Source organism: Pteronotus mesoamericanus, unplaced genomic scaffold (assembly GCF_021234165.1).
Source record: "Pteronotus mesoamericanus isolate MK-2021 breed Mesoamerican mustached bat unplaced genomic scaffold, CSHL_Meso_final scaffold_651, whole genome shotgun sequence".
Classification (NCBI taxonomy): Eukaryota; Metazoa; Chordata; class Mammalia; order Chiroptera; family Mormoopidae; genus Pteronotus; species Pteronotus mesoamericanus.
Genome location: NW_026555325.1, coordinates 7585812 through 7611013, shown reverse-complemented (window position 1 = coordinate 7611013; position 25202 = coordinate 7585812). Strand labels below are relative to the sequence as shown.

At 37.1% G+C, this 25202-nt stretch overlaps 1 protein-coding gene across 1 annotated transcript in view; it reads right to left on the bottom strand.

Annotated features, from left to right (window-relative positions):
• ARHGAP15 (Rho GTPase activating protein 15) overlaps window positions 1-25202 on the bottom strand; it is a 609081-nt gene that overhangs the window by 572098 nt on the left and 11781 nt on the right. Inside the window, exon 2 of the mRNA XM_054562678.1 lies at window positions 9601-9779. Coding sequence (XP_054418653.1) covers window positions 9601-9765 — 165 coding nt within the window. The 5' untranslated portion in view covers window positions 9766-9779. The remainder of the gene's footprint in view (window positions 1-9600; window positions 9780-25202) is intronic.

The window sequence follows — 25202 nt, the reverse complement described above, 5'->3', positions numbered from 1 at the left end:
TGTGTGTGTGTGTGTATATATATATATATATATATATATATATATATATATATGCTCTCAGAGTCAGATCTCTAAAACATTTTGATACTTAAACATTCAAATTTGGTTTTGTTAAATCTTATGTTTTTTTTTATTTTACCCAAATATTGGTAAATAAAATAATTTAGACGTAAGTGGATGAAAGGTTTGTGTCACCCAGTCTAACTTTTGTTATCGAAGGCACTATTTTTCATGTGAAAAATGCACCGTATCATGGTGATTATAGCAGCCACCAGAAACAATATGCTGGTGCTTCTCCAAGAAAAAAAAAGGGAAAATGTAATAATAATAACAATAATGAAGAGCATAAAGTGTGACAAGAATAAAATGACTTAGAATTTCTTCTGGGTTTTTTCACCTTCCTGAAAAGATTCTGTCCTTCTTTACTGAGGATATAAAGGGTATGGCAAGAGTAGGTTACAGTTTTTCAAATGGAAGAATACAATAATTAATAAATGATAATGCAAGAATAAACTGTTTCAAGTACTCACAACTGTAAACCTACTTCTGCCTCACCCTGTATATGATATTTTTTTTAGTTTAGCACATCCGTAAACCTGCTTCACACATGACAACCATACTTCCTGTTACAGTCAAAAGCCCATACCTCTTCCCCAATAAACATACTGCCAGTGCATTGGAAGGGAATGAGAATCATAAAAATCCATCACCTCAAAGGAGAAGCATATGAGATTGCATGTAAAGAAGACAGCATCATGGCTGGGAGAGAGTGCCACTGTACATTTGCTAATTACTTGCAAGACGCATTAATGTAAAAAATATTGCCTTTTTCTTCCTTGCTATTGTTTAGAGATGGTTCTGCTTATCAGTTTTCAATATGTCTTTTGAAAACTGACAAGTACTTTACCCACATCTCTTTAGGAACACAGGGATTCAAAGGCTGGATAAAATACTTTCATGTTTCCCAACTCAAACCTGAGAGGGTAATTAAACAGATGGTAACAATAAACTGAATCTGAACACATCAGGGACGGGAGTCCCTTATTAAAAGCCTTATGCACTGAAGGGAAAGGAGAAAACAGCTCTGGGGAAGTGGTTTTGCAGCCAACACCTTCATGTCTGCCTTGACCTCAGAAGCAGAAGCTATTCAAGCATTAGGGCGGTTTTCCCACCACCTGGGAGAGGGCACTCAGGAGGCCTTCCACACACTCTGAGGGGCAGGAACGCCCAAGTGCACTCTGAGGGAATGGAACTGTGCCTCTGGATTGCCTTCAGAGACGTCCGTCGTAGACACACCGATTTTCTAACTGTCCGTTCACCACATCCCACCCCCACCCCAGCACACGTACACGTACACACAGAAACCTTCTAGGTTGCTAAGCATATGCTGGAAGCACAAAGCCATTTTCTCTACCTGAGGCCAGAAACTCGGTACTATAGATTCTTGTGGTAACACAGGCATTCAGAATATTTTCAACCTCATTCTTGGCAACAGAATGATTTCCTTTTTATTTCATCCTTGAAACAAATGGGAATTCTTATTTCTCAGAATTTAACATTGTCAGTTTAATCTTGAATTAATCTACAAACGAGGAGAATTAAAGTAATCTTGATATTTCCGCTTTTCATGTATGTGGTTATTTTTTCTAGAATGTAAAAATGAGCTCAAATAAATATTATATTCATCTATATATGTGTATACAGATATATATATACACACACTATATATTCATATGTATATAAGTATAATAGGTGTGTGTGTAGAGAAATAATCCATTATGTGCAAGAAAGGATCTTATTACTGTGGAGGTTTGCAGTGTTATTGTGCCATCACACATGCAAAGATGCTGTTTTGCCATTACATAAGGCACTTACAACCTGGGGGATAATCAAGTCGGTGTTTGCTCTTCTGTTTCTCAACCTGTTTCTGTTCCCTGCTTCACTTGGCAAGTTCTTTGAGTGCCGTTTTTGAGAAACATGTGGCATTAGTACAACAATGATTTAGCTTAACTAAGTGCTAGCAAGCAAAGGACAATATTCAACATACTGTGTCTTAGATGAACTGAGGTTATAATGATGATCTATTAAAGGACATTTTTGAAAACTGAGACAATAATTAAAATTGGAAATTGTGCAAGAGGTAGACAAATGTAAATCATATGGCAAACATCATTTTTCAGCTTTTATTTTGTGGGTTTACCTCACCATGTATATTTTTTACATAACTTTATTTTTATTCAATATAAGGAAATCAACTCTGTACTCTCTTTGTCCAGGTTGTCTATGCCCAGCTAAGAAATTTAATCTGTACTAAATCAATCTGCAAGGGCCCACCCCTTTGCCATTTTTTTTTACTGGCATTTCTTTTTATTTATGTAATTTGTTTTAATTTTGGGGTTTTGATATCTAATAAGTGGAAAACAACTATTCCAATCTTCTGATAGAATTGCACCTAAAAATGACATACATCACCCTAGGAATTTGCTATAAAACTACATTAATAATATTGACTATGGTTCCAACATTATTTTAAGAGCGAAGTGTATTAAGTGAATTAAGACACTGAAAATAATTTAGAGGCATAGCATAGTTGCTGCCACACAGAATATTAGGTAACCTTTTTAAATTAGAATGTATACTTTTAGATTACTTATTATGGACATCAGGGGACCAAGATTTTAATTCATCAGTAATTCTCCTTTATGTCTACACTAAGATGTAAAAACAAGACTCCTGGCTCTAACTTGGTATTTCAGAGCCTTTACAGGCGGGTGCAGAAGCTATTTTACCTATATTCTCTAGTACTGCTCTGCCCCCTTGTGCTGCTATGGTGAACTCAACAGAGAAAACAGTTTGTCTTAATCTTTGTACATGAACTACAGAAAAACCCCTCTGTCACTTCTCACTTTTCTGGCAAGTTCAAGGTCAGTGTCTAGCTAGCTATTTTCAGCTCATCTCTTCTTGATCCATGCAGAGAAATGACAAGGTAACGTGATTCAGGGTCAGCTGTATTACAGGAACCGTTACATAAACGGAGAAAGTGAAAATCAATCCTAGCTGACAGTGACTTCAGGATAATCAACGCTCACTGGATGCCTCTGTCAGCTTGGCTGCTTCAAATACCGTGTGACTTCTGTCAGATCTTTTTAACAAAACTATATTCTCACTTTCAGCAACCTAAATAAATATTTCACTCTTTCGACTATGGTAGCCTTCTAGATTTGTAAATTAGGCCAATAATTCCTTGAAAAATGTCGTGGGTGATACCCATTATCCTGCAGGTTGTTACTGACCTATGGTGCAAAAGATGTACTTCTGCAAAACACGCCCTTATTTTGAGTGACTTATGAGAACTTCCCTACAGACTGTTGCATCCTCAGCATTGAACTTTACACGCTTCCCCAAATCTTTCTCAGTCCTAACTCCTCTCCCCTTCTTCTTGGGATCATAGCGCTTTCATCGATCATTTCTTTTTTGGAAATTAGGTTTCTTTCTCCATTTTTGATGTTCAACATTACCTTCCTTTTTATCTCTGTTTCTTACTAGAATGTTTTCCCCTCATACAGAATTGGAAAAAGTATTTAATAAGATGTTTCACATTAGTGCCATTCCCACTGATAGCACCTGATACATCAGTTTAAGGAAGGAGCTGTTTTTTATCCCACCTACCTTGTGTTCCCTTGAAACTGTGAAGCACTCAGTAGCCCATTGCAGTACAATTTACCATAATATTAGTTGTCAGTAAATTCAAAGACGGAACTCCTAAAGCTATAAAATGGATTAGAGGCAATTTAAAAAAGAATTAACAAACTAGAGTAAGAGTATACTGTCAACAAACAAATGCTCCATCATAGGACTATAATTTGGAATTTTAATTACCCCTCTGCTTCTGTAACAAAACAATGTCTGAACTGGCAGCGATTTGAATCTCTCACAGGTCATTGAGCATTCTAGTTAATTACTCTATGAATAGCCTGTTTTTCTCCCCTCTGGAAACACGTTTCTAATGGCAGTCAAGGTCTGACAAATGTGTCATCTACATAATTAGCTAGGAAGCAACACAAAACATTAAACATGCTTTGTGCCGACAACTATCAAAACATTTCATTTGTTGTCAATTATTCATTACTTTGTAGGTTCTGAAGGGGTTGTTATTATGGAAATAAGTCCAGATGCTAACAAGGTTAGAGTTTTGGATTCAAATTAGTAATCATAGGACTAACTTTTAAAAAAATGTGTCTCATCTCGTGTACATTCAGCACCACATTCAATCAGTAGGAGATTACAAACAAATTTAGCTATGCTCAAGTTAAAATGGAAGCGATGCCGCCATGTATGTAAATCCAAGAGTCCAGGCTCGTTCTTTGAAGTACTAACTCTTTAGAGTCGCTGTAAACTTTCTGAACCTTTGACAAGTCCAATTTGTGCTTGGTAAACAGAGTTAAAGATTTTCACAGCATGAGATGACATGGAATGACAAAGACAAGGAAAAAAAATCTCTGGGTTTTTTTTTTATTTGTTTTTCCCCACAGGGCATATTATGCAAAAGTCAAATTCTGGCTAATAAACTTTTTTGTCTGCTCTACAGCAGACTACTTACTTTAGGTAACCCTTGAACTTCATATTTTTTTTGTCTTGCTTTTTCTGAAATCTTGTTTCTTTTATTATTGTTTTAATACCATATAAAAAGCCAAGTATTTTGTTGAAAGCAGTGCTCCTGATGTATATGGAGGATATAAAAAGATTTCTCAACAAAATTGACCTCTCAGTGGCAAAGAAAATTGCCATGGAAGACACATTATTGCGTAGTCATATCGGAGGCTTGGATCTATGGAGAGTCTCACTCCACTGTCCTCCAGCTTTTCCTTATAAACCACAATGGCTTACAAATGTCATCCGCAATAGTCCAATAAAGATTAGGAACAAAACACTGTCCTTACGTTGATGAGATAAGAAAGATTTAACTGCAGAATGCAGTGTGTAACAACAGCTCATAAGGCTTGTTCTTGAATCAGAAAAATAGAATTCAGATTATATTTTTGTGTGTCTAGAATTTAATTGAGATGATCAGTTTATTCTCTACATAATGTTTGATCAGATGCTTGTACTACAGAGCTAGACAAAAAGAAAGGAAACACATTCTATCGGGAGAAATCAAGACGACCCGTTATCTGCAGGGTGTGCAAAATACATCAGGAAATAATTCTACCCTGAGTGCTGAGAATGCCCAGTTAATAATAATAAAAAAAAAAAAGACCAGCCCCTTGCTAAGAGAAAATAATTGTCTGTGTCCATATTTTTCAAAGCAAAAAGGCAGCCACATCTTACACTAAATAGGACACATTAAAATAAGCTTTAATAATCTTTATACAGAAGGAAACTAATCCATTTTCAGATCATACAATCCACAGTAATAAAAGAAAATCATCAAACTAAAAACAATTCTAGAAATAGCTGCAGATTCTCATTTAATTAACATGCAACAGATCATATATTTATGAGGAAGTCAAAATATTTAGGAAGCCTATAATCCTGTAAGCCTTAATGTGGTATAAAAACAACAAATAAATGCAAAGTGTTACTGTTATACATGCCTGCCTGATCAATGGTTTTCACATATTGATCTATAAATGGAGTTGACAGTCTGTGTTGGCTGCACATTTTCCAAGCAGCGCTATTTTTGCACAAAACCAATACGGGCAATTACCTTTGTTTGAGATGCCAAGTCTTATCAATTCAAAGTGATTTAGTGTCATTTTAATTAAATATCAGGATCCACTTCAGGACAATTTACACAAACAAAGCCTCAAACCTAACTATAAGCTTGATTTGAAGTAAACATGGAGAAGTCTTACAGCCTCATAATATTTCTCAAAAACTCTGCTAAACAGAAGGCGTATATTTTTAGTAGCAATTTTTATGTCTGCCTTTTTGGCTAGCCACAACTTTGGCAAGTATCCTATAATACCAGAAGAAACAAAAGAAATTTGTTTCCTCTTTTTTCTTATAATATATTAAAAAGAAACATGAACGAGCCCAGGCTGTTAATGGAAGCAAAAGGAAACTTATGTGTTAATGTTTAAGAACGGTTCAAGCTAAGTCCTTATCTGAACATTAATAGAAAGATATTTCCCTGTCCATAATGGTCATAAATGAATTAATGCACTTCTGCGGGGTTTACAGGATGGAAATTGTGAATATTCATACGTGTTGCTGCTTAAGCTACCAGCATTAAATGCCGAAACTGCTCCTCCCTGAAAACCCTATGTCTGCAGTTTCCTGACTCCGACTACTTAAACTCTTCACTAATATCTATTTTAAAATATCTACTAGTCTGGAGCATCCCGCTTATAAATAACATCAAAGCCACATTAAACATTCTGCAATAGCTGTTTGCTGGATTGCACATTAACCTTTTTATCCCTTAAAGAGGCACACTTCTCTTGTTCCCATTTACTTTACGTTCATGTCTGTTTCTGTGCTTGGCACATTTGGGTAAATAGTGGTCCACCTTTAAGAGGGCTCACTCTCGTGCGGAGGATGAGACAACAAATCATTGTGGCCAAAACGCACTCCTTCTCACCAAGCAGAGGTCTCCCGATCTCTCTCACAGATAAGCAATTTTCTTGCTAACAGTGTCCTGCCTTGTCCAAATTTCCTACCTCTCCAATATTGCCCAGGTAGCAAAGTGGGCTCTTTGAATTTTGAAAAGGCATTGATCTTATAACCACCTAAAAATTATTTCATGTTTAAAGAAAATGATGCATACCACCAATAAAATAGTAATGGGGTATCGATACTTATTTTATTGAAATGCTTCCCTGCAGCACTTAGATAATCAAAACTTTTAATTTAACAAGTAAATTCACCTATGTATGCAGAGATTAGGGTTGAATAAATGCTTATATTGACATTTCTACCTATTACTCCTCCATAAATACCAAAAAATAAGCTCTCATCACATATTTGAAGAATTGTGTATTATGTTCTGAGTTCGTAGTTATATTAAATATATAATTGAAAATAATAAAAAGAGGACTTTATTAACTAATGTCAAAATTATATAATTGATTTGACCCTGGAACCTTTTGTAATAAGTTAAATTGTTATGAACATAATTTCATATTCTTATGTTATTATATACTCCAATAAGTCCAGATTAGATTTGCATAATTGTCATGCCAGTGTATGTGTGTGTATGATGCATATTAAATAAGGTACATAACATACATATAGTCTCTAAGTACCCTTAATCTTTTTATGTACAGATTAAATATATGTGTGTGTCTCTGTTACAACAAACCATGTTACATGTGAACACATGCACACATTTGTAGTATACATCTCCTATTTCTCATAAATTCATAATCTCCCCCTTTGACCTCACCCCAACCTTCAAATTCTGAAAAATCAGGTTCTTAGTTTGGCCTGAGCAGATATCTTTAACAGGCTTGTTTGAATAAATATGCCAAAATACTTTACATTCTGTCAGTATCTAGTCAGAAAATTGTGCATGGAAACAAGAGATGAAAAGAACTGAGACAGAAAGAAAATTAGAGCCATGGCATCCTCTCAATACAGCATCTCTGAGCCAGGTTTTCTCGGTGAAATGACATATCCTCACTAAAAACCCTTTTTATATAATTATGCACTAAGCACACATAACCAAAGTCACTTTCATTTTTGTTCCTTATCGAGGAATACATATTGTCCAGGCTAAGAATGAGGAAACAAAGCTGCGATAATTATAGCTAATTTAACTTTGGAAAACTCCTATTCTCTAGCAGTCTAGCATATAACCCCCCAAACTAAAGTTATGTAACAAGGTAATATCAACAATGAGAAACTGCATGATAAAATCCTGCCCAAAAGTGAAAAATGCTAATTTTCTCTCATTTAGCAGCTGGATACAGAAATGCTCATTAGTTTTAAGAGGGTTAATCCTTTTAACTTTTGCATATTGATATGCCAATTATGCCTAATTGTACAAGAGGCATCAGTCAAGGTAATAGTGCATAAACACATGAAAGTTATTAAGTACATCCCAACATGTAATAAAGTAGGTGTTAATTGGTAGCTGAGTTCTGCGGGCTATTGAGGTGGATAATTCATTGAGAGATGGATCACTTGTAATTTCTCTCCATAATTCCTTTTGCAGTCTCATGCTGTGATGTTTTCATGCTTGTCAAAAACAACTGCGGCATAGTGCCTTTTGTTAAACACAGCCAATAAAATATGTTAGGCATCATTAAATATACTTAACTTTTAAACTTTTTCAAAGGTACAGTTCTTACTGATAATACATTATAGAGATTCCAATAATTTACTCTAACCACTGCCTCAAGTTCATAGTCGAGGAACATTGCAGCTGGTTCAAAAGCAGAGTCAGAGCTGGCAGCGTTGTGCCTCCCAGCAGACAATACTTTTAAACGAGAAAGTAAATAAGGAAAAATGCATCTCTGGGTACCTTATCTAAGGATGCATTTCTCACTCTCAAAGTATAATCACTGGCTTCCTCGTGCTAAATTTGCCTTTAATACTGAAGAAGGAATGTTTAAAATCATACATTTCTCAGCTGCCCGAGATTATTGTGGGTTAATTTTGCACTTGAAATTTGAGTGAAAAACGGGGAATAAATATCATTGGTAACATGCTACTCAGCAAGTTTATTTCATTTAATAACTCAGTTAGGGAGCTGAATATTTCATAGGCCTCTACGATATTAACAGAACACACAATTAATAGCTCGCATGTTTCTGCAGGATGACTGGGAAATGCAGCCTGTCCCTAGCTAACCTATTTCTCGCTTCTGCTCTCAGTGTGAGAAACAAAATAGATCTGGGGTCCAAAAGAGTGGCTAACATTGCATAAATAATTTTGCAACATCCTATGGCCTCAGCTGCAAGTTACCACCATTATGGAAGAAAATTAACCAGAGGAGACTCATCGCAATCAGTGTGTTTAGTGGCTCAGGATGCGTGCAGGGGCAGGGACACAATTGGCAGTAGAGTTCATCTCTAACTATTTTATTTCAAATCTTCCTAATGATACATTATCACCATCAAGACAAAATGGCTTCCGCTCCAAACCTTAAATCGTCACACCATTTCAATCGTTTAAACTTATTCCAAATCAAATGCTAATTCCCAATACCATATAGTGCTGAAAGACTGTAAGAAAGAAATTTTCACATTTTTTTAAAAGACTTTATTTTTCTCAGTTCATTCTTAGCTAATTTTAGCCTCTGGCTTTTCGAAGTGATATACTATATTTGGAAGTGCAAACACCACATGCTAGCATAACCTCATTATTTTTATGGCACTGAAGCATGATAGTGGAGGCCCTTCAAATGAGTCAAAGGTGCTCTACAGTCCAGCTCCAAATCCACTTTATCACTCTGGATTAAGCCCATCTCTTCTCTCACAACTGGGAATATCATTATGACTATAAGTAGGCAAGATAAATACATTACAAAAACAGTTTTCTCATGCGCATTAGGGAAACACATAAAACAAGGTTAATTTGTGTGTGTGTGTGCATGTCTGTGTTTTACAAAATTCTGTATTAGGGAACCTGGGGTATTAGGAGTATTTGACTTACAGGTTCAGTGACCTTCCCAACATCAGTGAGGATCATGGATTTACTTTGACTCAGCCTGTCGTGGTGGCTGTTGGCATTTTTTATTCTCATCTGCACAGGTCCGGTGCCTTGGTGGATAGGATTCAGTGTTTCCACAGAGGTATCTGAATTTGTAGATTTCTGCATATTACAGTGTTTTCCTGATAAAATATAAAAACATCATATTATTCTAAATGTACTTTTCCATGAAAAGTTTTTGGTGGAATGCACTCTCTTATTAATCAACAAGGTACAAAAACGAAATAACAGTCTCCACTTTTCTGGGTAGTAAAGAAAAAAGTCATTCCTTTGTGATTATTTTAATCAATGAAGTGATGTGGACAGTGCTATAGATGCCAGAGGATTTCAGAGTTCCTAAGCAGCATACCCATGCTCTGTGTAGTTCCTGTTCCATTGAGGAACTAATAGCAATATAACACAATCTCCCTTATATAGACATGATATTGTCAACAAGTCTTCCTTAGGGCACACAGTTTTTTAATTCACATTGTCATCTCTTACCTACCCCATCCCACTCTACCTCCACACATGACCTCCAAGACTCTTTTTTGGTGAATGGGTACCTATATCAATAAAGCCAAATTTCGGTGAGTGGAATCGGCATTAGAGAAAACCAAACCAGTCCCAATGGCTATCAAATATGTCGCCTTGCTCTTATGAGCATCGTGCTCAACCCCAGTGTCCCCCTGCCCGTAATGTCCACCGGGGAAATTAAAATTCTTTTTTCCATCACCACCTACCAATTTAATAGATTCAGTAGCTTAGTAGAGTATGATATTTACCAAGAATATGAAGAAAAAGAAGATGAACACCATTTATTTATTTGTGTGTGTGTTTATTTATTTATTTATGGGCACATTTAAAGGGGTGGCAGTGAAGAAATAATAATTCAGGGAAAAAAAGACAACTAAACTGTGGCGGCATCAGTGGGTGGGTTGGGAGGGTTTCGGTTGCTTCCCCAAATCCATAGTTTTTTCAACCGTTCCTCCCTATAAGCACCACAAAGAGCATAGCATCTTATTTCGAATACAACATTTACAATGCAAACACAGCTTCTAAGCTTCTAGAAACAGATCCCCTTGTAGTCTGATGGTTGTCTTCATGTTTCACCCCTGCAGACATTCCATAGTTAGCCTGTGAGTGTGTATAAACATTAGAAAAAAATTTCACCAGTTATAGAAATTGCCAATGGACACAGGGCCTCTGGGAATTCTCCACTAGAGGAATCGCCATTCCTCTTCTCCTGGCAGACAGAGAAGTGCCTGGGAGGACTTATTTTATATCCCCATCCGTGACAACCTGGAGAGGCCTCTGCGGGACCAGAGACCTTCTGCCTCAGCTGGCACCTGGACAGGGACAGAGTGATCAGAGACTTGAACCAGAGCCCCATGCCACCTCAGAGAAATGAGGACAAAGTAAGTAGTAATTTTTCCAAAGACAATGGACATAAAGAAGTGAAGAAGTATGTATTTTCTTCTCCCAGAAAAGACCCAGGTGTCCATCAACAGGTGAGTAGGTGGACAAATTCTAGTTAATCTACACAACAAAATGTTGCTCAACAATAAAAAGGAATAAGATATTGATGCATACAGCCAGATGGATAAATCACAAATTTAATATGCTAAGTGAAAGAAACCAGACCAAATAAAAAAGGTACATATTGGGTACTTATCATTTCACTTATATAATATTCTGGAAAATGCAAAGTAACATATAGTGGCAGAAAGCTGATGGGTTGGAGAGAGAAGTGGATTTTACAGGATACAAGGGCACTTTGCGGGTGATAGATGTTTTGTTACCTTGATTGTGATGATGGTTTACCAGTTGCAGTCTACTTATATTAAAAATTATAAAATTGTACATTTTAAATACTTGTACTTTAGTTATAACTCACAAAGTTGTTTACAAAAATGTTGTTTTAAGAATTCCTTCACAGATTTATTTTGTTCATATTTTCATTTTCATGTTTCTATGAGTGATTATTTAAAAAACTTATTTAATTGAGAATAAAAGAATGCTTTTAATAAGATTTGAAACAATAACTTAAATAAAAGAAGACTTTGTCCCCACTATTTCATAAAAATATAATGACAGCTGCTTTGATGAGAAGAGTTTTAAGATACATCAAATCTCTCCATTAATGTAGGCATACAATTGTTATCACTGTATTCAACTAGAATAAGATATAATTTTATATATATATAACTATTTTAAAAAAATAAATGCAATCACATACAGATAATATAAAGTTATTTATCCATATAGACCAATATATAAGTTTTTTTGTTTCATTCTCAGTATGAAACATTATTGAGGCCATTAATTTTTCTTAGCCAAAGAAAATTTATTTCAAAATAACAAAGCAAATTTTTTTTGACACTTATGAAAATGCTACTACTAAAAGCATGAGTTTTTTCAAGGTATATTTTTGTGAATTTAAAATAGGATGAATGAAGAAGTGAAAATTTAGAAATTGCCATTGGAATGGAGGCCTTGGATTCATGGTAATTAGACTGGTTACATAAAAAGTGCCCGCCATGACCGGAGTGGTAGCACTGTCTCTAATGGGCACCTTTGTGATCTTGTACAAGTCAACGATCTATGTTTTATCATTGAAAAAAAATGATGGTGAGGGGCAAGGGGAAGCCAAGAAGACCACTGTGACCTTTACTGTCCTTTACATTTCTAATACTGATGAGCTTAAAGTCAGGAGCTCAGGAAGCATTCGTGCAGATCTGCAGAGCTCAGTAGTTTTAGGCAGACAAGCAACAATGTAATAAATGGTTTTTCATGAATCAGGTGCCCCAGGATGTGGGTGGGGAGAAACTTATAATTAAATATATGGTGTTTTTTTCCTAGAAAAATATGGGTTCTCCTCTGAGTGCATCCAAAGCTTGATCTTCCATATTACTCATTAGATTCAAACTCTAAAGATGGTGTGTTTATAATGCTGGTTGGTGAGGCAAACCACTCAGGCTGAAGCCACTTTCTTCTGACCAAGATCACGAAGCCACGGTATTTACATAGCCCCGCCATGTGCCATTTATAGGACTTGTTGCTTCCTCAAAGTCTGTGGAAACTGCATTGTCAAATCAACATTTGCATTCTTGTATTGATTTCACAATCAACCCGTAATTTGACTAGTGGTATGTTACTGTCAAAGGGCTGCATTACTTAAAAAGCCTCTTATCTGGCTTCCTCACTTGTTTTCTCAGGGACAGCTTCAGAGAACATTTTCAAAATCTTCTTTCTTTGTATCTGTCTGTTTGGCTGATCTCTTCCCCTACCACAGAGTTAGCATCATTTTTCTTACTTCAGTCTCTCCTCTATCACTTCCTTTCCTATCTGACCCCATTTTACATTTTGTTGATACTTCACTGCACTCCACTTGTTCTCTTTATTGAGCTTCCCTTGTATTTTGTTCTACAATAAGAGTAACTTGAGATTATTGTATAATTGTTCTCGCATTTGCAAATATTTGCTGCTTTCTAATTTTGCAGAACACAACATTGTACTGAGAAAAATACAGAAAACAGCACAAAACCTCCTCTTAAAGATTCCTACAAAGAGAATATAAATTACCCATTTAATCTTTATTGAGATTCTCTTAAGTGGCAGGCACTATATTAGAGGATGAATATACTTTTTTTTTAACCAAGTGTCTTACAGTTGTCAGGATGATAGAGAAATCATTCATAATTAAATGAGAATAGAGTTGTGTCCAGGTTCAGAGAAGAGCAACGACATCATAATCAGGTAGAACTAGGAAGTGGAGAGAGAAAGAGGCTGCACAATAGACCAGCCAGTGCTGGAGTTGAGTCAGAACAGGTTGGGCATTTCAGGCAAGTGGCTTAGTGACGCAAAGGTGCTGAAATAACAGATTAAATGAGATTATAAGCTAGATATTAAAATGTGCCATGAGGAAAAAATATAGTACCAAGGAAGTTCAATGAAAAGACTAATGATGGGTTATATTTTTTAAAATGGCATTTATCCTGGGTGTGTGTGATTCTGATCATCTTGCTAGCCTTTAATCAGGCTGAAGGATTGACCGAAAACTTCACTCCTTTGAATCCAACGAGTGCTGTAAGGGGCTGGTGTTCCAGACACTCTGAAAGAGAGAATGCGGGGAGAGGGCTTTCCTTGGCATAAATCACAAATCTCTCGTCTGGATGATTTGAGTGCAAGACAGAGAGAAGCAGTACCCCCGGCAGGACTGAGGCGGGTGCAAGAGGGAGGAGGGAGGACACAGGAGGAAGGAAACCTGATGGACTGAAGTGACAGCTGTGCCGGTGGCTGTGAAACTTGTAACTGATGTACTTGCGGGTTCAGAGGTGATTTATTCTCTTCCATCCTGTTAAGAACCTCTCACACAAAGTGGATCAGGTTGTTTCTAGGCCAGATTTCCCAAGCTGTATTTGGATCCCACTTGCAGTCCTTTCTCTTTAACATCTTTCGACTTCTCATTTTCCCTTGACCTACCCCCTAACACTCTTTTTTTCCTCTCATGATTCCTTTCATATTTTGTATGTCAAAGTCCCCCCTGCAGCAAGTACTCTGGCCTCATCCACAGAGGCAACACTTCCTAAATTCCATCATCCATCTTCCCTTCCCAAATCCTTGAAATGTACCCACTCTCTCCAAGAATCACTTAGATGTAGAGGACAGAGTAATGATTAAACTAACACAATGTTGTAAATGATTAGTCAGGCTTCCCCTTAACTTCTCAGGGTAGCATTTACCTGAATCTCAACCTGGGATCTTTTCTAGTTATGAGGGAGAAATATCTTGCAGTAGAACAACTTTGATGAGTCAACTCCACTTGGCGGGGAGGTAGTATTTGTGACTAAGGTCAGGATATTAATTAGCAGTGCATTCTAGTAAATGGCACTCTCTGGAGCTGTGATGGAGTTGCAATGTGATGGCCCTGCCATGGTGATCTTACTCTTGAGTATTTAAGACAGAAGGTTCTAGGTGAACAAACTCAATTATGAAGCCTTACCAACTGCAAATAAAAAGAAGCTCTCTCACCCCAGGGTCCATCATGGTAGGGCTGCCAGCATGGAGGAACGAATGTGCTTCCAGGAAATTATGTATCAAGTTCAGGACGTACTCAGAAAGGCAATGAAGAGCTCCAGTTTGTGAGTCTTTCTGTGTTATTATCATAGGAATGTTCACAGGGGTTGGAAATCATATTCTGTTATTCCATCCATGTTTTCATTCCTCTATGACCTTCAACTTTCTAAATTTGGTAGAATATTGTAAAATCAATATTTGAGAGTATTTCTGTGCAATTTAGTAACAGCAAGCATTTTGTTAACTATAAGTCATATGAACTTTGTTTCATGTGATCTACATGACTATTCACAATTTCCCCTGTTCTTCCTGTATGTAACTTACTATCTGCTCATCACCATCATCATCATCATCATCAATTTTATGCATAAAACATTGATGCCTTATGCATGTATGTTCTTACAAGAGGCACACAGAGCCTTGGTGAATGACTAATGAAAATATTGAAGAATTAGTTCCTTTTGCGTGTGTCTAACATATCCATTAATTTTATAAAACTCTCCAAATAAATATCCTTGAGTTAGAAATTAAAATTTAAGTCACTTAAGACTGGCTGAGAAATTTCTCTGGACTTCCTGATTTTGCATGTACCAAGAGAAGAGCAAGAATAGCTTCTAATATTGCACTGGTTCCACTTTCAATACTGTTTTAAAAACAGGAAGCAATGATGACAATGCACTTCGTAAAAGCCACACAAACTTTGGCTCTGTTCAACAGACATGGCTCTGTGCTGTTCTGGGCCTCAGTCTCCACTCACTCTCACTGCAAATGCCCAAATGGGAGTGAATGTGATATTTCATCTAATCATAAATTTCATAGCTGCTCTGTCAATTATTTGTTCTTTTCTGTTAATTACATTAAGTGTCAGCAGCTTGCCCTTTTGAGTTAGAAAGTAAATTTTTGACATCTCTTTTCTATCAGTAGCATTAACAGTAGAAGTATATTAAGAATTTTTTTGAGCTAAGGGATACTGACTATGTACTATGCTATGGCTCCATGATGCAGAGCAAAGAGAGCTGAAGCTCAGAGATACCAAGAAGCTTCCCCAAGGTGCTACAGACTGTTCAAAAACAGTCCTGGATGGGCCTACAACCCCCAACGTCCTTGCGTTAGTCATAGACACCCCAAGTCAAGTGGAAGTTGTGTGTGGGAAGATAATGTAACAAGAATTCCAAAGGAAATCTCACAGATCAGGGACTTAAAATGATAATGTGGCAACCATATTATGTATATGACTTTCTGTTTAATCATTTGTAAATATGCCTGTGCTTCCCAACAAAATAATACAGACAGAATATTTGTTGAATATACAAAGAAAAGGTATGGAAACAAGTTAATGCCAGTGGACATAGCTTAGCAAAGCATTACTGATAGGAGAATGTCTTTGACCAAGATTATTTCTTATTTAAAAAACATACAGATAGCTCACCCTGTTTCTAAGTGCCAAATGAATTACCATATTTCATGATCATTTAGAAGCAGGAGGAAAAAAACAATTCATTTCACATCTTTTGAGGCTAACAGTAAAGTATACTTGGATATTCACATGAATTTTCATAAATATGGAGACTACCATATTTCCATTTCAGAACAACCTTTTTTGTTTCTTTTTCTCTCTCTCTCTCTCACACACACACACACACACACACTGAATTTAGCACCAGCTATGATTTAATAGAGTTAACTGTTCTGACAATAGTCTGTTTCCTTGAGTTTCAAATTTCTTTAGGTGCTTCACACTTTTTCTCCAAAAAGAATTCAGTTGCCTGACATAGATTACCACTGAGCATTTTGTAAGGAAATCCACTTCAGAAGCAAGTATCGAGTGCACCTCAGGGAATTCCCATTCAAGGAGTGTTAGCCAGGGTTTTCACTGAGTGGCAAGTGAGCTGTCTTGGAGCTGTAGTTGTAGCTCCAAGAGCTATAGTCCCCTCTGCCTAAACACACAGGAACCCTCTGTAATGATATGACCCTTTTATTTCCTGGAATATATAGAAAGAGCAGTTTCTCCAGATCTGCTAAGAGTGCATGGCAACTCCACAAATATTACTTCTCTGAGAAATTCATTTCGATCCCCTGGAAAGATCTTTATGTTGAATTGTGGTAGAGCACAGTCTGGTTGTTCCCCTGTGGAAAAGACTTGTAGCCTTGGTAGCTCCAGTAATGTGTGGCACCTTTGTGCTGCCCTTCCCTGACAGGTCAGTAATTAACTTGCATTGCAATTGTTTGTCTTCTCTACCACAGTAACCATTTACCAAAATAACACTTTAATTTCAGTTTCCTTCCCATTCACTTTTTTCTTTACTTTTTTCCTTGTGGCTTCTATATCTCTATTAAGTCTAATTTCCCCAGACTACTTCCATAAGTGGAGAGAGTGCAATAAAACCCAGTTTCAAAAATGTCAAATATAATGAGAAAGGAAGATCAGAGTAAAGGAATATGACCCAAACCCCCTCATTGGGTAATATTGTCTTTGACTGGGCAGGTGTTATATACAGGAAATATGATAATAAGCCTTTGCATTTGTTTAACTTACATCGGGGAATCCAGGTGATATGCTGTAGCTACTGACAAAAGCCTGGCAAGTCAGCTGCATTGTGATGCATTTTATTATGCATTACAATAAATGTAATACAATGCATTCGAATGCAATATAATACATTGTAATACAGTTATTGTCTTTGCATGTGGACATCCTAAATGATGAAAATGACAAGTAGAATATATTTTTTGAGTAGCAGTAAGACCTGGAAAAAATGTATAGTAAGCAACCTTGACTTTTTCTTAGATCTTGATATCCTGTTACCATTTTTCATTCCCTGCGCACCTTAGCCTTCTAGATTCTGTCCTATTGGGAGCAAAGCAAATGACTTTACAGTTCAAATTTGTATTGAGCCTCTCAACCCTGAGAAACAGTTTCTGCAAATATTATTGAAAACCTGGGGTTGAGTTAGACATGAGTATGTGTATCTGCCAAGGAGCCTGATGATCATGCGATGTAGGGTGGGACTGAGGACAATTTCAAGGCGGAGGTGACGGTTGACTCTGGCCTTGTGTGATGATAAGTAGGACTCCAAAAGCAGAGAAGGGGTATGAAGAGGAGTGCAGGCTACGACCACAACATTTAAGGAAAAGAAGGGCGAGCCTCTGCAACAAACGTTAGAGTGTGAGTGGTTAGGTGGGAAAGCTAAGGAGAGAGTGAATTAGGGCTGGATTTAAAAACCTTGAGGTTCCTAGTACAGACTTTGGTTTTGTCTTATAGATCCTAGGAAACTTGGATGACTTTATTTGAGTCATAATGCCATCCCAAAAGACTTGGGAAAAAGAGACCCCAAAGAAAGGATCCCCAGCCACTGGGGCTACACAATGAGCACTAGCACTGTCGCGGGATATTTGTGAATTAACTCCAGATCAGAATCGGCATTACGGCATCTATTCATAAACACCAAATTTAAGATAAGGACACCCAGGGAACTGAGGGAAAATGTTCTCTAGAACTTTAAGAACCTTACTTTGGACTTACATGTATGTATTTAATGCTTCTAGTTACCAATCAAATGAAGAGAAAGGTAAAGACTTCACTGGAACGACAAACGAAGCATTTAAAGAGAAGTACAAAGGTACAATTGAATTTTGTTAAGAGCATAGAAGAAAAGATAACATTAATTTTAGTAGAGCTGCTTCTGAAGTTTCCTCTGGTGATCAGCTAAGGAGTAAAAAATTAAAATAAATAAATAAATAAATAAATAAATAAATAGAAACAAAATGTCTGTGCCATTGAGATTACATTTAGGCAGCATAAAAACTTTTATGAAGTGCCCATCTCCTTAGATACACAGGAGAACCATAAGGGACATAAGTAATGCAAACTTCTCTGTTGTCTCTGTCAGTTTTGACCTAATCTAGCAAGAAATGCTGAGCCATTTTTCATCTCTGGTGTACAAGTATCAATTATGGGAAAACAGGGTGACTATCTTAGGGCACTGGATGATGAAATGTCACTTAAGGAGAAAACATGGGCAATAGACCAAGTTGCTCAACAGTTACAGTATTAGAAAACACTGGCAACGCAAGCAGAGTCTCAGACACACTCTGGGGCAGGACTAATTCACTCATCTTTGCTGGAAGAATATCAAGTGCAAAAAATAGATTTCAACCTGCAGTTGTTTGTTTCCTGGGACTTCATGTTCTCTAAGTATTTATTTCCTAAAGGATGTGACTCAGTCGCAGGGCCCTTTTATCAAGCAGTTTAAATCTAATCACACACTGACTGCAGTACCCTAGGCTTTCTCTATCTCTATCTTGGCCTGTCCAGGTTAAAATATGGAGAAGCTGCGTATTGCATAATTAGTGCTCAACATTAATTAACAGAAGTCAGTAATGGGCAATAGTCAAATATGGCTGACATTTGTTTTATTTAGCAAATTTGTTATTGTATCCAATTAGTTTTTTCCTCATGTTCATGTCTTCAAACTCAGAATTGATTCGATTGGATTTCAGTGCCAAAGGGACATGTCCGAGAATGGGACAGTAATGTCACAATCCATTGTTGTGATGATGACAACACCATTAAAATAAAATATTTCAGAATATCTCCTTTAATTCATTTAAAAATGAGTGTCTCTCCTGCTCAATTGTATATGCATAAAATACATTTAAATAGTTATGTTTATGTGTGTGCGCGTTGTGTATGCCTATATTGGTGTGATCTGAGAGGAGCAATACTCAGAAATTCAGATCTACAGGTTGTTTTCAACCAGGTGGTTTGTTACTAAGTGTTAATTCTGAATGCTGGGTATTTGTTCAGAGCTAACTGAATTACCCACAAGGAAAACTGTGCTAGAGAGCCAGGGCTTCTGTCCTAGCAAGGGAATGAGGCAATGATTGGCCAGGTTACCAGTGGAGAAAGTTGTGGTCAAGGACAAAGCAAATGCCTAATGAAGAAGGTGTGCCTTGTTGAGCTACTAGGACCTTCAAATAAGGGGGGAACACACTTGATGCGTGTACCACAATTGCAGACCAAAAGCCATGATCACTTTTTATAATTTGTTATTGAATTTGCAGAAGTGTATTCCACTGGAATTAAAGATTACCTGCAATAAGCTAAGATTCATTCTGGGGGTTAGGGTCAGAAATAACTCATCTTCAGGTGAAAATGGCTGTAGTAGTAAGGAGGAAGAACACTGTAGAGCAGGCATTCTCAAGGGTCAGTGTGAGGAGCTTCGTAAGCATGCATATTTCACTACCTTCCAAAGATCCTGCATTCAGCAACACTGAAGAGGGGGCCAAGAAACTACATGTTTGGCCATCAGCCCTGGAGATTCAGACGTATACTAAACTTTGTTGAGAAACATATCTATAGAATTATGTAATTTTTAGAATTTTATATCTGCATTGTTCTAAGACTGTTACTAACTACTAGAGTGTCTCTTTGTTTTTAAAGCTTATTGTTACTAGGTTCATATTTGTGGATACTCTTGCTCAAATTAAGTTTTATGGGAATTTCAATTGGGAATATGCTGGTGGTTGGGGGTGTGGATCATAGGTGGGAATAGTGAGAAGAGGAGCGGGTAGGAAGTGAAATAGGTAGGTGTAAAGATGGATACATAGACGCAGAGGTACATGAAACAATACTGTGAATATCTATTTGATATTAATTGAAATATGATGTTTAGCAATCCGGAACACACATCCAGTCTTAATTATTGCTATAAAATGAATTCTCTTGCATACAAAAACCCAAAAGGATCATAAGGCAATCGGTCTATTGCATAACTTTCAGCACAAGTGTTTGTTGTTGTTGTTTAATGTTTATATCATGAACTTTGAGTGAGTAGACAACATCAATTAAACACTTACAAAACAGTTCTTTTGCTTATTGTTGAGGGATCTTTGGTATGAGAACAAAACAAGTTCCACAAAATATTTTTGTTTTCACTCAAATTTAGTCTGAAATTTTGGGCCAGTAGCTTTCTTTCATGAGCCAATAATATCAAAATAGGAAAAATTATTTAACAGTTCACATTTTTTTCACTGGAATGTTTTTGACTGAGTTTTTCAATCCTGGCTTTGAAGATCTTTCAATATGCTCCATACACTGTATCACTTAAAGCATATCCTTTTCTTTTTAGGTTGATTAACTAAAGATTTTTTCATTGCCTTAGTGCCTTGAAGCACTTCAGCTACTTTATCACGAACCTCAATCCAAGAGTTGTTCAGGAGCTAGATTCCCCACTTAAAGAAGTGGTGTTTTACTCCTTTTTCTTTAAGGGAAAGCTGGGGAGGGGGGGCATCTTCTCCCCAGGAGGCGAGAAGTAAAGGAGAAGGTTAGATGCCTTTCTGCTTTACCAGGTTTCAGTTAATTCAGCATTATTGTAATTTGTAGTAGTACAGTCCAATTTCTATCTTAATTTAAGCTCCTCACAAAATAATATACATGATTTTGGCTTGAGCATACTGAAGTCAAAAGTGAATGCATAAATACTTAGAGTTTGAAATGGCTAGAGGGGTTATCTATTTAACTTAAAATTATTGAAATTAATTCTTTTTTCTATCTCTCCTCCCTTTATTTACTCATATCTTTTTAATGACTGCTTCTGAAACTTAAATGTTCTGATCTATTAATAGATAACACCTATGAAGAAACAGCCACACCCAAGCTATATTTCCCCTCTTGTGCACTGTAAATCTCGTATCTGTATTTGTGTGCATGCACATATATTTAAATCTCCCTGTCTATTATTATCACCACCCAAGGTATATGAATTTATCTCTTAATTTTCCAACGATAACACACCCATACAAGTACAGACATGCTGGTCCCTAACTCACATCACGTGGCTTTAAAATATCAAGCAAACTAAAGATTACTATATTTGCTACGATTTTAAAAAGTTAACCCTTGGAGACATCTTTTAGTGGTTAAAAAAATGCTCTGATGAGAATCTGCAGTAGAAGAAATTTTGTTCTTTCAAATTAGAAAAATTTAACCCAGTCATGAAACTTAGACAAACAAAACAAGGACCTAAATTAACAACAGCAAAACACTATATTTAAATGGATGTTTTTCCATAGAATAATCTAAAACACTAGTCAGTCACTAAACACTTATTAGAATTTCTTGTGTAGACAGAAGTTATTTGGAGGAATCTAGTTCTCTCTAATCATTGTGCCATGTTCCTGCTTCCTTAGGAGCAGCCATAAACTCAAGAGGTGGAAAACTGGCAGACTGCCAACCAAATTCAACCCACAGACATATGTTGTTGGGCCTGAACAATGATTTCAAATGTTTTGAATGAGTTCCTACTGAAAATGAGGATTTTTACTTTAAAAAAGTGTATCTCTGTGTCTTCTCTTGAAAAAAATCATAAGATGTTGAAAACTGCTCAAGGTGTGCATGGTAGCTGTCAGTGAGAGGTGGGCACCTTCTACATCCTGTAAATAGGACAAGTGCTCTCTGATCCGGAGTTCCCATCCTTTGCACTTGGGTTGCGTCTTCACTGTCTGGAAGCATTTGTGACTGTGATTCCTGGTGCCAGCCACCTCTAGGAACATTGCTGCTCTGATGTGTGGGTTGGACAGAAATTCTGCTGCATGTTAAATCAATGTCATTTTTTATATTTTATTATTTTTAAATCAAGCTGTTAGGAAGGATTTGAAATGGAGAACAGAACCAAGCGACAGCATTTGTACCACTACTTTAGAGTGGGTCATTGAAGATTAACATTATTTCATATATTCTTATACTTTTTTCAACATGATTTTAAATTACCAAGAGTAAGATATTGTGCTATGCTCTTTGCTATTGCTATGTAGTTCTCACTTTCCTCCTTTCTATTCTGACCTCTGTTACTTTTTGGCAGATAACTATGTCTTGGTTTCTATTATTTTCTGTTCTCTATTTGAGTTGTGTATCTCTTCTGATCCTTAAAGTCAGACACTGTATTTGTCAGTGTTGTTGCTCTGTGTTGTATCTAGAACATGACCGGTACTCGGTATGGGTGTCAAATCCCCTGCCTCTAATTGCCTCAGGACTGTGAATATTTCCAACAAGTTCAGGTTTGTCACTATATTAGAATTATGGTTCCCAGCCACAAGTGTCACTAGATTCCTGTGTGTCTTTCCTACTTCTCTACATCAAAAGTTGACAAATGGCCCTGGGATATAGTGCATCACAATCAGAGGAAGTGAGAACAACTGCTGCATCTCACCTTCTCCCCAAGTCATAGTCTACCCCACGTTGATAGTCTCTAGTGTTCCTTTCATGCTGACTCCCTATCCGGAAACTACAGCTTACTTTCTTAAAGCCACTCCTATAACCTAAAGCTCTCTGGCCTGTAAGATACAGCTAGTTCTCCAAGAGCAGCAACAGAATCACTTATCTCCCAAGCATTCGGTCAGTCAGTTCTCCCTGGCACACCTTGCTCTTATTAAGCAGAGGCCCTGGTACCAACAGCTTTCAGAGTTAAGACTGAGATTGGCATGTTCACTCAACCTTCATATATCGAATCCTGAGCAGGTTTTCCCAGGGGGAAAAAATTAAACAAAACAAAAACTACTTCTCTAACTAGATCAGCAAACCAGATCCTGGACTTCTCAATTCACTTTCCTATTTTTCCTTCTAGAATCATTTTGCTAGGACCCCAGCATATCTGCCTCATGAACCATCTATGTTACCACCTCACTGTTCTAGGCAAAAATTAGATATAAATAAAAGTGGGTAAAGGAAATTTTGCTTTTTCTCTCCTTGTCTCTACAGTTTTATTTTATTTTAATTTCTTGTTAAGGAATCAACAGCTCTCTACCACTTTTTGAATTGCACTATGTGATGGTATTAATTCTTAAAAAATAAAGGGTATTTTTGGTGAGGACACATGTTGAGCTGCTTGAAGAAAAACTTCCATATCAAGGAAAAGTTGGTAAATAAGCAAGAAAAGAGTGAGCCTTCTTCCTTCTCCCCCACACAGCTATACTATACGCCCCCACACAGCTGTATGGAGGAAATGAAAGTTAATAGCAAGAAATTGCTTTGATGAGTTTCATAATCTAACTGCAATACATAGAATTGAAATGAACCAAACGTATCCTGGCATAAGTTCTATTTCATAATGCGGGAAAAAATGATCACCAATTGATTCAAAACAACCCAATAAACCATTACTATGGCTATGATTTGCACTACACTTAATCTTTTTAAAACAATTATTATATGCCACAAACTAGGAAAAACACTTTACATACATTATTTTTCTTTTTATCGTATGAAGAAACTCTTCATTTTATTGGTGAAGAAACTCAAACTCAGAGAAGTTAAGTAAGTTGCAAGAAATAACATATAATATCTAGCAAGTGGAAGAGCTCAGGGTTGAATTTTAGTTTTTATGACTACCCAACCTGAGCTCTTAATGTCTTTACTATGAGGAATAAAAAAAGTTCTGGGTTAAAATTTTGGAGAAATATATTCTCATCATGTCCTCAAACAATTTAAGTTCTCCATGTATTATTATCTTCTATTATATCTATTAAAAACTCCTGTTTATCACACTATATTTCTGAAATAATCAAGTAAAATAATGTGGGTGGACACATACACCAAGATCTCCAAGATGGCAGCCTAGGTAAACAAAGCTCATCTCTTCACACAACCACATAAAAATTACAACTAAATTACAGAACCACCCATCACTCTAAACTGGCAGAAATCAAGTCAAATGGAGGTCCTGCAACCACAGAATTAAAGAATCCACATCCATCCAGATTGGTAGGAGGGACAGAGATGTGGAGATGCAGAAGGGGCTGGTCCCATACCCATGTGTGGAGGAAAAATTGGGAGGTATATCTAGGGAGAGAGGAGTCCCACCCCTACACCAGGTCCTCCAACCCAGGGTTCCTTGAAATGCTGGTAAGATAAGTCCCCTTGGCTTCTGGCTATAAAAACCAGTGGAGATTGAGTTGGTCGAAGAAACTATTGTATTCCCAAAAAATCCCTCTTAACAGGCCTGCAGACTTACTCAGATCCACTCCCACTGAGCTCTAGCACTGGGCGGGGCGGGGCGGGGAGCAGTTTGAAAGGCACCAGAGGCATACAGGGAGGAACTGAAGAGTCTGGCATCAGGGTAAAAGTTGGGGGTTAGCTTTCTCTATGATAAAACTTCTGTTAAAGGCCATTGCTTCTCTTCTAAGCTCTCACCCAACAGAGACACAAAGTGCAGCAGGCACCATATCTAAGGCTCCATCAACCTGGCTCACTTTGTTTTCCCGGTCCTAATGATTCCCAGAGACTCTGCCCCACCCAACTTAGGCCCACCCAAGTGGTTAACCAGGCTTTTCCACAAGAATGACTCATCTTAGTTCATCCTTCTGATTTTCTAAAATCCTCTCAACCAAGCAGCAGCAGGACCTAGCGAGCCCCCATACCTTGCTAAGTGGCCCCAGGCCTGGCACTAGGAGAAGCTGGCCTTGTTTCATAGCCTGGCTTTGTTACGGCA